At 34.9% G+C, this 12,801-nt stretch overlaps 1 protein-coding gene across 4 annotated transcripts in view; it reads right to left on the bottom strand.

Annotated features, from left to right (window-relative positions):
- The window catches only part of LOC101884022 (uncharacterized), a 71,085-nt gene that overhangs the window by 9,723 nt on the left and 48,561 nt on the right, over window positions 1-12,801 (bottom strand). For 2 of the 4 annotated variants that reach the window (XM_087300488.1, XM_087300489.1), the window contains exons 4-9: window positions 8,939-9,211; window positions 5,261-5,554; window positions 3,843-3,938; window positions 3,159-3,296; window positions 2,581-2,673; window positions 687-893 (exon numbers count right to left, since the gene is read on the bottom strand). In XM_087300488.1, the coding sequence (XP_087156614.1) occupies window positions 687-893; window positions 2,581-2,673; window positions 3,159-3,296; window positions 3,843-3,938; window positions 5,261-5,554; window positions 8,939-9,211 (1,101 nt within the window). The remainder of the gene's footprint in view (window positions 1-686; window positions 894-2,580; window positions 2,674-3,158; window positions 3,297-3,842; window positions 3,939-5,260; window positions 5,555-8,938; window positions 9,212-12,801) is intronic. The other 2 variants (XM_087300490.1, XM_087300491.1) reach the window with 1 other exon arrangement.

The following is a 12,801-nucleotide window of genomic DNA, read 5'->3' as shown; positions in this document are numbered from 1 at the left end:
AACCAATATTAACCTAAACATAACAAAAGTATAACCAGAATATAACTTGGATATAAGCAGAACATTACCTGAATATAGCCTGAATATAATCTGAACTAAACCTAAACATAAACCAAAATTAACGTGAACAAAACCAAAATATAACCAGAACATAATTTAAATATGACTACAGCATTATCTGAATATAGCCTGAACATAACCTGAACTTAAACTTAACATAAACTAAAATTAACCTGAAAATAATCAAAATATAACCAGAACGTAACCTGAATATAATCACAACAATACAAATACAAATATACCCTGAGCATAACCTAAACAAACTAAAATTAACGTGAACATAACCAGAACATTACCTAAATATAATCTGAACATAAACTGAACATAGCCAAAATATAACCAGAACAAAACCTGAAAATAACCACAATATAACTTGAATATAAGCAGAACTTAACTTGAACATAAACTGAACATAACCTGCACCATTACAGGGTAATTACCATGGGGACTGAGATTAATTAAAGTCGTGCCACTTTAAACCCAGTATTGGTGTAATCTAAAGTGAAACTTAACTGGCTAACCAGCTAATCCAGCTTTGTGGAACAGGCCCGATGTCATGTTTTCATGTACACACGTTGATGATCTGCTCAAATGATTATAATGAGGTGTCTGTTGTGCTTCCGTACCTCCATCTTTCTGAATCGCTCCACCAGGACATTATTGTTGCTCTCCAGCTCCACGATTTTCTCCCGTAGACGGTTCATCTCGCCCTGCATTTGTGTGTTTGTGCGCAGCAGATCCTCATTGTTGACCAGCAGGCCCCGCATCTCGAAACGAATCTGATTCCTCTCTTTCTCCATCTCTACGCTCTCTGCTTCCAGAAACTGGTTCCTCTGCACACACATACACTACACAGTTATGGAGGAAAACACCCACTTTCACTCTCACTCACAGAAGAAGAAAAGCCATTAAAGCACATGCTGAATGGAGGAAGAACATATAAATCAGCATGATTGACTTCTGTTTTATTTTTAGATAATGATAAAACTCTCTCTAAAAATTGTTACACTATCTAACAAACTAACAAAACTAACTAAACTAAACAAACTAACTAAACTAACAAAACAAACTAAACTAAACTAACTAAACTAACTACACAAAACTAACTAAACTAAACTAACTAAACAAAACTAACTGAACTAACTAAACTAATTAAACAACTAAATAACACTAACAAACAAATTAACTGACTAACAAACTAACTAAACTAACAAATTAAACTAAGTAAACAACTAACTAAAAGTAACTAAACTAACTAATCAACTAACTAAACTAACAAGCTAACAAATTAACTGAAAAATTGTCTGACTGACTAACTAACTAACTGACAAACCAACTAACTAACCGACTGACTAACTAAACACTCTTAACAAACTAAATAAATAAACTAAACTAATAAATTAAACTAACTAACTTACTAAAAGACGACCTAACTGACTAACTAACTTACTAAAAGACTAACTAACTCACTAAATAAACAAAAAACTAACTAAACAAATTAACTAACAAATTAACTGACTAAATAACAGACTAACTCCCTGACTAACTGACTAACTAAACTGACAATCAAACTAACAAAGTAACTGACAAATAAACTGACTAACTAACTAACTAACTAACAGACTAACTAGTTAACTAACTAACCAACTAAACTATCTGACTAATAAACTAACTAACAAATTAACTGACTGACTAAACTAACAAACTGAGTAAATAATTAATAGACTAACTCCCTGACTAACTAAACTGACAAACAAACTAACACACTAACTAGCCAATTAAGTGACTAGCTAACTAACAGACTAACAAACTAACTAACTGGCTAACTAAACTAACAAACTGACTAACTAAACTAACAAACTGACTAACTAAAACAACTAACAAATTCACTGACTAACTAACTGACCAGCTAACTAACTATACTAACAAAGTAACTAACAAATTAACTGACTAACTAGCTAACAGACTAACTAACTAAATGACTGACTGACTGACTAACTAACTAACTAACTAAAAGACTAACTAACTAACTAACTAACTGACCGACAGACCAACCAACCAACTGACCGACTGAACGACCGACTAACTAACTGACCGACCGACCGACCGATTAACTAACTAACTAACTAACTAACTAACTGACCGACAGACCAACCAACCAACTGACTGACTGAACGACTGACTAACTGACCGACCAACTGACAGACTAACTAACTAACTAACTGACTGACAGACCAACCAACCAACCGACTGACTGAACGACTGACTAACTGACCGACCGACCGACCGACCGACCGACTGACTGACTGACTAACAAACTAACTAACTAACTAACTAACTAACTAACTAACTAACTAACTAACTAACTAAATTAAACAAAACACCCCTGTCTTCATATACAATTGAAATGCCCTGATAATGCCCATGCTTTTCTAAAAAATAAATAAATTGTGCAATGCATATAAAAGGCGCGCGTGTGTCTCTGTGTGTGTGTGTGTGTGTGTATGGTTTCATACTGACCCTGCGGCACTCGTCCAGCTGTAAGGTCAGCTCCTGGATAAAGTCTCGTTTATTGGGCTGGTTGCTCCTCTGCATCAGCTGACCTGGAGTCGCCTGCAGAAAACACACATAATAACACTTAGAATGTGGTGCTCAGGGTCAGAGAAAGTTGCTTTAAAGTCATTTGTTATGATCGTTTTTCGTTTTTGTGAACAATTGCTTTTATTTTGATTTCTTTGCAAAATAAATGCAGTACAGTATTACAAGGAAGAACATGGCATTCCCGTCACTCCCTCCCATAGTGGACTTGGTGAGGTATAAGCAGAAGTTGCAGACAAATAAATAACAACAAAAAATTGTCGAATCAAAATTGTTTGTTCTGGAGACAATCCAAAACTAATATTGCATAAAGAGGACAACAATATTGACCTTAAAATGTGTTTAAAACAATTAAAAACTGCTTTTATTCTAGCCGAAATAAACAAATAAGACTTCCTCCAGAAGAAAAAATATTATAGGAAATACTGTGAAAAATTCCTAAATCTGTTCCCTGAAAATGTCCCAGGAGCGTGAATTATTTTGTGTGTGTGTGTTCTCACGTCTCGTCTGCGGGTCAGACTGTCGTATCCGGGGATTCGTGATCTCTGAGCGACCGCTGGACTGCTGACTGGACTCACACTTCTGTTCAGGCCAAACAGGTTAATGTCTGAGACGCCTGGTGACATCACTTCTGGTGACTGAAACAAACACAGAACACATGATGACGTCGGAAATACAGATGCTGAAGTGCATGATCCTGTTATGTCCAGCAGAAGGACACACAAACAGACACACCTACAAACATGCAGATATACACACACACACACACACACACACAAATAAACACGCATGCACGCACATATGCACACACACACACACACACACACACACACACACACACACACACACACACACACACACACACACACACATGCATGCATACAAACATACACACATGCATACAAACAAACAAACACATACAAACATGCAGACATGCACGCACACATACACACATAAACACACATGCACACGCGCGCACGCACACACACACACACACACACACACACACACACACACACACACACACACACAAACACACACACACACATATGCACCCAAGCATGCATGCACACACACAAAACATGAAAACATGCATGCACACACGTATGTGCCACACACACATGCAAGCACAGACTCATGCACACACAAACAAAGACACACACCACACTAACACGCACACAAACCTTAAAGTCAGACATTCTGTTGATGGGATTATAATCCAGTGAAAGTGTTGAATACGGGCTGTTGAAGACTCGAGGAGGACTATCGAATCCTCCCATCTGAAACACAAACACACACACAAACACACACACATTAATGGTCTGAATGAGCCCTGTTTAAAACAGTCTAAAACTGAATAACCAAATAAAAAAAAAAAAAATAAATAAAATAAAATAAAAATGTAAAGAAATAATTAGATAAAAATAAAATAATAAAATTACATAAATTTGTAAATAAATAAATAAAATAAAATAAATAAATAATAACATACAATAATAAAATAAAAAGGTAAATAAATAAATAAAGAAAATATAAAAATAAATAATAACTTAAAATAAAAAATAGTAAATAAATAAATAAATAATTAATAAAAATAAAAAATAAAATAATTACATTAAATAAATTAGTAAATAAAATAATAAATGTTTTTAAACAAATAATAACATAAAATAAAAAAATAAAAGATTGTAAATAAATTAATTAAATTAAAAAATTAAATAATTAAACAAATTGGCTAATAAATAAACAAATAAAGAAAATAAAAAATACATAATAACATAAAATAATAAAAAAAGTAAAAAAATAAAGAAAGGAAATATAAAAATTAATACTAACATAAAATAAAAAATAGTAAGAAATATGAATAAAATAAAATATAAAATAGTAAATAAATAAAATGAAAAATTAAATAATTAAATAAAATAAATTAGTAAATAAAGAAAACAAATAAAGAAAATAAAAAATTTATATCAACATAAAATAAATAAAAGTAAGAAAGGAAGCAATTTAAAAAAATACATAATAACAAAATAACAAAATTTAAACAAATAAATAAAATAAAAAATAATTAAATAAAATAAATTAGCAAATAAATAAACAAATGAAGAAAATAAAAAATAAATAATAACTAAATAAAATGAAATAGTAAAAAAAAAAAAAATTGTAAATAGGTAAATAAATAAAATAAAAAATAATTAAATAAATTAGTAAGTAGATAAACAAATGAAGAAAATAAAACAATAAATAACATAAAATAATTAAATAAAAAGTAAATAAATAAATAATTAAGAAAATATAAAAATAAATAATAACATAAAATAAAATAAAAAAATAGTAAATAAATATATAAAATAAAATTAAAAAATAATAAAATAAAATAAATTAGTAAATAAATAAACCAATATAGAAAATAAAAAATAAATAACAACATAAAATAAAAAAGTAAATAGATAAAAATGTAACAATAAAATAACACTAAATACATTAATAAATAATATATAATATAAAATAAATAAATAAAATAAAATAATTTTGACCAATGTTTAACCTTTAGAATTTCAGTTATCTCTAACATGTAATAGTCAGTATAGTCCAAACTCACTCTGTCCGACATGCTGTCCCAGTCCCGGGATGACAGCGACTCCATGGACCCGCGAATTACAGAACTGACCCGCAACAGATTCCCATTGACTGTAGCACTCGAACCCAAACCTGAACCTGTACCACTGTCCCCTAAAGACCCGTTAGAGCTGCTGCTGGTCCCGTTGGCTTTACTGGTTCTGCTGGTGCCGCTGGTCCCATTGGAGCCCAAATAAAGCTGATATTTTGGGTTTGGACGGGACTTTGAGGCTGCGGGCTCCTCCGGCTGCTGCTTCTGTCCATTAAAGCTGGAATGCTGGAAACAGAAGCGACAGAAACATGAGTGAAGGGGACACAGAAACACATGACAGTCATCGAAAAGTGTACATTTTACAACAATACACATCTAACATGCACAGAACACATATTAATCATCGAAAACTAGAAATTTAACAACAATACACTGATTATAGTCACACACACACACACACACACATGCAGATCTAACACGCACACAGGACAACAGCGCAGGCTCAGACACTGGGAAAAACATTTTTATTTTAAAATGTTCTTAAATTCAGATGAATTTTGTTGACATGCAGGAGATCACAAACAAATAATAAAATAATAACAAAAAAAACAAATCCACATAAATGTAAAAACATAGAACAATCAAAAATGTCTGTTTTAAATTAAACACAAACATATAAAATATATTATAAATGACAAAGTAAAATAATAATAAAAATAATAACGATAATATACAAAACGTAAAATATTAGCAAAACCTATAATGGCAAGTTATTTTTTGAAATAACATAAATATATAAATTAATTAATTAATTAATTAATAAAAAAAAAAAAAAAAAAATATATATATATATATATATATGAGCAATATCACACGAGTAGCAGTGGGATATGGCTGTATATCAGCACTGGTGGGAGGCGTGTGTTTGCACTGGGCAGCAAGTGTGATATTGCATTTATACAACAGTTGGACAGCATAACAGTGTGTATAAAGAAGAAAATTAATGCAAGATTTATGCTGAGTTTTTCTCACTAATTATTATTATGCAGTCTCTGTCACCATCTTGTGGCAGAGTGTCAACCGTCTTTGCTCTGCTCAGTATGACAGGCTGATGGCTGCCGACGCACTGAATCTCCTAAATTATAAATATGTAAAATATAGCTCCTCCTCCCTTGTGTATTACTCCGCCCACATAGAGTGACAGCAGATCAATAAACTCACTACAGTTTGACAAATATTGCACCTGTTGGACAACACCATGTACTATTGAGGCTTTTTAGGAGAGCATGCAGTTGTTTAAACTGCAGCTATGCAGTTTATTTATAAGGATAGTGCCTATTTCAAAATATTTATAATTTCTGAGAGATGGAGCGTCTGTGTTTATTAGCCAAAGACGGTTGACGTTATCTATCAACAATATAGCGACAGGACCGCATAATAAGCCCTTAGAAGATTAAAACAGCGTAATCTCTAACTACAGCTGGTCAAATCATTATTAAACAGGTAAGTGACACTCTAAGTCGATATCTCTCTTGTGTATGTTGTATTTATACTGTATAATTGTAGTGTACTGAGTGTGAAATGGGACTCGCATATCAGGAATGTGTGTTGTGTTGGCAGAAAGAAGAAGAAATGCCCGCATGTGTTTAGCGTTTTTCCTCATCGCAAACACAACAGCAGTCTGTTAGTGATTGTGTTGCTTTTTTGGGGGTTAATTATTGTGATATCCCGATTGGAACAGAGAAATACTGTAGACTATAATACTGCAGGGAGATATCTCATTGCATACAGTATAACATGGTATTTCATGTCACGTTCAGCCTTATGATCTAAAAATGTAAGCAAAATTACCAGTTTTACGCTATAGAGAATCATTCAAACACTAGCTCTAAAGTGACGTTGGTGAATTAGTAACGGGTTCTGCTGTTCTGAACAGCTGCAGATGTGAATGAATGAAGGAAGAAAGAAAGTAGTTCCTAATACAAAAGGGTCTTTGAGACTCGCTGTGTTTGATTTTCTTTTTGATATACATGATTATGCCGTCAAACTGTTGTATTAACACAATATCACACGAGTAGCAGTGCGATATGGCTGTATATCAGCACTGGAGGGAAACTAATGCTGTGTTCACACCAGACACGGAACGCGCAGATAAATCGTGCTATTCGCGCGGAAATAGCCACATGAACATTTGAGTTTACTCGCTTTATTTGCGCGTCTAACCCCCCTTCATTCGCGCGTCTAACCCCCCTTCATTTGCGCGTCAAATTCACTTCAGAACAGACGCGGATTCGCATGATGGGCTGGGCTTCTGTCTGACTCTAGCTTCATTGGCAAATGGCTAACATGGATTTTATGAACAAAATATCAGTGTTTATGTGCTCTATAAAGGCTGAAAAACAGCGTTGATACGTTTAGGGCCGTTTCTGAGTCCAGTAGTTCATTTCAGAGGTGCATCCAACTCTGTGAGCTCATAAACTCCTCCAGAAACTGAACCTGGATGACAGAGGCTTTTAGCGGAGCTTCTGACAGAGCCGAGCCCAGTTTGATGAACTTTTTGTCAGTGTCAGATGGAGGATTTCTCCGGGGACATCAACAACGATATGTCACGATCACGCCCCCACAAGAGCAAGCTCCTGATTAGTTAACGCGGCGCGAATGTTCGCTGAAGCTCAAATTTTCGAACTTGAGCGATTTGCGTGAAACGTTCTTTAAGTGTGTCAAACGCGCAAAATGCTCAATTCGCGTTGCGGCATTTGCACGTATCGCATCATTCACGCAGCGCCTATCCATAATTTGCGTCATTCGCGCCGCGCCATTCGCGCGTAACACACCGCAAGTTGTCTATTCGCGCGTTTGCATTGACTTGACATGTAAATCACTCACGTTTGACGCGCTTGATGCACATTCCACGTCTGGTGTGAACGCAGCAACACACGCCTCATTGCACTGCTACTCATGTGATATTGATCATACACAAACACACACACACACGCACACACACACATTCTAATATAAGTAATTACAAAATGACAATAATAATAAAACAATAACAAAATTAATACAATTAAATATAAAACAAAAAAACTAAACAAATAAATCAATCAATCAATTAAAATAATCAATCAATTAATCAATTAAAATAATCAATCAATCAATCAATCACAATATTTGTGCAACAGTAACAATGTAAATCAGCATTGCTCATGCAGACACATGGGTGGGCGGGGTTTGGATGCAGGACTGTGCTTGATTGGTTAGTGTGAGATGACTGACACTCAGATTGACAGTGAAGCAGCGACAAAAACAATTTTTATAAAACAGTTTTAATTATGAGTGAAACTTATTATGGTAAGTTATTTTTTAAAATAACTAAAAAAAATAAAATTATTTAAATAAATATATAGTCCTATTTAAAAATGACATACACAAACAATAATATTAACTACAATAATAAAATTAAATAATTGAATAAAAAAACATAAAATAATCAATCAATTGATCAAAATAATGGATCAATCAACTAATGTAAATCAACATTGCTCATGCAGACACACAGGTGGGCTGGGCTTGGATGCAGGACTGTATTTGATTGGTTAGTGTGAGATGACTGACAGGGAGTGACGCAGACTCTCGATCGGCGACTCGACCGAAAAAACGCCCACTTACCGACTCCTGAGCGACATCACGAATCTCCTCATCGAGTTTAATAAGTACACACTCCTCTTTTTTCACCTCAGTTTCCTCCATTTTCTTCTTCGAGCTCTCGTTTTTCTCCTTTTCTCTGCTCTGGTGTTTATTTTTCTCTTTAGTCTTCGGTGAGGTGTTGGAAGGTCCGTCAAACTTGAAGATCAGATCTTTGACGCTTCCCGAACGCGTCAGACTGGAGCCGCTTTTAGCCGAGGCTTTTTTAGCCAGCGTCCAGCTCCAGTCTTCTAAAGTCTGAGAAACACAGACGGTCAGCGCACACACACACACACACACACACACACACACACACACACACACTACATTACAGCCCATAGTTGAGAAACACAGTAAATACTCTTTCCAGATTTCTTCACATTCATCATCAAACTTTCACCCACACACTGAACTGGAGAAAAGTGATCATTTGCTAACATTTTACAGTATTAGTTCATGTATTTAACAAATTTTGTACTAACATGAACAAAAAAAACAACAACATGCATACTACAATATGTATTCATATTGTCATGTCAACTCACAGTGCATTAAGTTTGGGATGAAATACATTCAGGCTGTTGTTATTGCAGAATGAAAGCCTGACAGTTTGAAAACAACTGGGTGTACTTTATCCTGCTTATTACATGGCTACTTACCACAAAATATAAAAAATTGACAAAACTTCTAAACCATAATAGTTTATTTATTCTTTAATTAAATGCTAAGCTGACAGAAACTGATGATGGAGTATACACTAACCTGCACATTATTCAGACACTAGATGGCGCCAAACATTATTCAGACACTAGATGGCGCCAAACAGTCAAAAACACAAAGCTGACACTAAAACAGCTGATGGAGTATACACTAACCTGCACATTATTCAGACAAAAGATGGAGACAAACAGTCAAAAACACAAAGCTGACACTAAAACAGCTGATGGAGTATACACTAACCTGCACATTATTCAGACAAAAGATGGAGACAAACAGTCAAAAACACAAAGCTGACACTAAAACAGCTGATGGAGTATACACTAACCTGCACATTATTCAGACAAAAGATGGAGACAAACAGTCAAAAACACAAAGCTGACACTAAAACAGCTGATGGAGTATACACTAACCTGCACATTATTCAGACACTAGATGGAGACAAACAGTCAAAAACACAAAGCTGACACTAAAACAGCTGATGGAGTATACACTAACCTGTGCATTATTCAGACACTAGATGGAGACAAACAGTCAAAAACACAAAGCTGACACTAAAACAGCTGATGGAGTATACAATAACCTGTGCATTATTCAGACAAAAGATGGAGACAAACAGTCAAAAACACAAAGCTGACAGAAACTAAAACAGCTGATGGAGTATACACTAACCTGCACATTATTCAGACACTAGATGGAGACAAACAGTCAAAAACACAAAGCTGACACTAAAACAGCTGATGGAGTATACACTAACCTGCACATTATTCAGACAAAAGATGGAGACAAACAGTTGAAAACGTAAAGCTGACAGAAACTAAAAAAGTTGGAGTATACACTAACCTGCGCATTATTCAGACACTAGATGGAGACAAACAGTCAAAAACACAAAGCTGACACTAAAACAGCTGATGGAGTATACACTAACCTGCACATTATTCAGACACTAGATGGAGACAAACAGTCAAAAACACAAAGCTGACACTAAAACAGCTGATGGAGTATACACTAACCTGTGCTTTATTCAGACACTAGATGGAGACAAACAGTCAAAAACACAAAGCTGACACTAAAACAGCTGATGGAGTATACAATAACCTGTGCATTATTCAGACAAAAGATGGAGACAAACAGTCAAAAACACAAAGCTGACACTAAAACAGCTGATGGAGTATACACTAACCTGCACATTATTCAGACAAAAGATGGAGACAAATAGTCAAAAAGACAAAGCTGACACTAAAACAGCTGATGGAGTATACACTAACCTGCACATTATTCAGACACTAGATGGAGACAAACAGTCAAAAACACAAAGCTGACACTAAAACAGCTGATGGAGTATACACTAACCTGCACATTATTCAGACAAAAGATGGAGACAAACAGTCAAAAGACAAAGCTGACACTAAAACAGCTGATGGAGTATACACTAACCTGCACATTATTCAGACACAAGATGGAGACAAACAGTCAAAAACACAAAGCTGACACTAAAACAGCTGATGGAGTATACACTAACCTGCACATTATTCAGACAAAAGATGGAGACAAACAGTCAAAAGACAAAGCTGACACTAAAACAGCTGATGGAGTATACACTAACCTGCACATTATTCAGACACTAGATGGAGACAAACAGTCAAAAACACAAAGCTGACACTAAAACAGCTGATGGAGTATACACTAACCTGCACATTATTCAGACAAAAGATGGAGACAAACAGTCAAAAGACAAAGCTGACACTAAAACAGCTGATGGAGTATACACTAACCTGCACATTATTCAGACAAAAGATGGAGACAAACAGTTGAAAACGTAAAGCTGACAGAAACTAAAAAAGTTGGAGTATACACTAACCTGCGCATTATTCAGACACTAGATGGAGACAAACAGTCAAAAACACAAAGCTGACACTAAAACAGCTGATGGAGTATACACTAACCTGTGCATTATTCAGACACTAGATGGAGACAAACAGTCAAAAACACAAAGCTGACACTAAAACAGCTGATGGAGTATACACTAACCTGTGCATTATTTAGACACTAGATGGAGACAAACAGTCAAAAACACAAAGCTGACACTAAAACAGCTGATGGAGTATACAATAACCTGTGCATTATTCAGACAAAAGATGGAGACAAACAGTCAAAAACACAAAGCTGACAGAAACTAAAACAGCTGATGGAGTATACACTAACCTGCACACTATGCAGACACTAGATGGCGTCAAACAGTCAAAAACCCAAAGACGACACACAAAAAAAAAAAACGCTGATGGAGTATACACTAACTAGCATATTATTCAGACACTAGATGGTGCCAAACAGTCAAAAACAGCGAAAACAGAATAATTAACACATTGAAATAAAAGTTTTAGTAGCTTCCGGTTCACACTGACTTTAAACCCAAGCTCTACAGAAAAGAATAAAAATAAAAGCACACCATTAATTAAAAACTAACTTTAAAAAATGCATCTTAATCAACTCTTAAATCTAAACACATTAAACGTAAACATATTATTGCCATTTTGTGTGTCACGACAGTGTAATTATATGTGCTTGTCTGCATATGTGTGTGAGTATGCATTTGTGTAGAGAGTGTATGTGTGTGTGTGCACGTTTGTATGCAAGTAAGTGACTGTATGTGTGTGTGTGTGTGTGAATGTGTGTTTGCATGTGTGTGTGTATGTGTGTGTGTGTGTGTGTGTGTGTGTGTTTGCATGTGTGTGTGTATGTGTGTGTGTGTGTGTGAATGTGTGTTTGCATGTGTGTGTATGTGTGTGTGTGTGTGTGTGTGTGTGCGTGATGTTGCAGTCAGTGGTGTTTGGATCAGACTCATCATGTGGAAATGGTTAATTTTTTCCACTGGTCCGGATAAATGAATACGTTTAAGTTTGATGTTACTCTGAGCTTAAAGGCATCAGAATCAACCAGAGACCATAAACTCTCATTCGACAGCTTATGCTTTTAACTCTAGAAAAAGGACACTGTGTTTATCTGAACTGTACATTTACTTACACATCATTGGTTGTCTGACTGATAGTTTAAACTTAGTAACCAAGTTTTTATTTTATTTTAGTATAGACCATTTCAATGTGGTGATGTCACTCGCCCATGAATATTTC

This window comes from Danio rerio, chromosome 21, assembly GCF_052040795.2.
Source record: "Danio rerio strain M-AB ecotype USA chromosome 21, GRCz13ab, whole genome shotgun sequence".
In the NCBI taxonomy this organism is placed as follows: Eukaryota; Metazoa; Chordata; class Actinopteri; order Cypriniformes; family Danionidae; genus Danio; species Danio rerio.
Note: the sequence above shows the minus strand (reverse complement) of the source record. Positions and strands in the feature narration are given on the sequence as shown.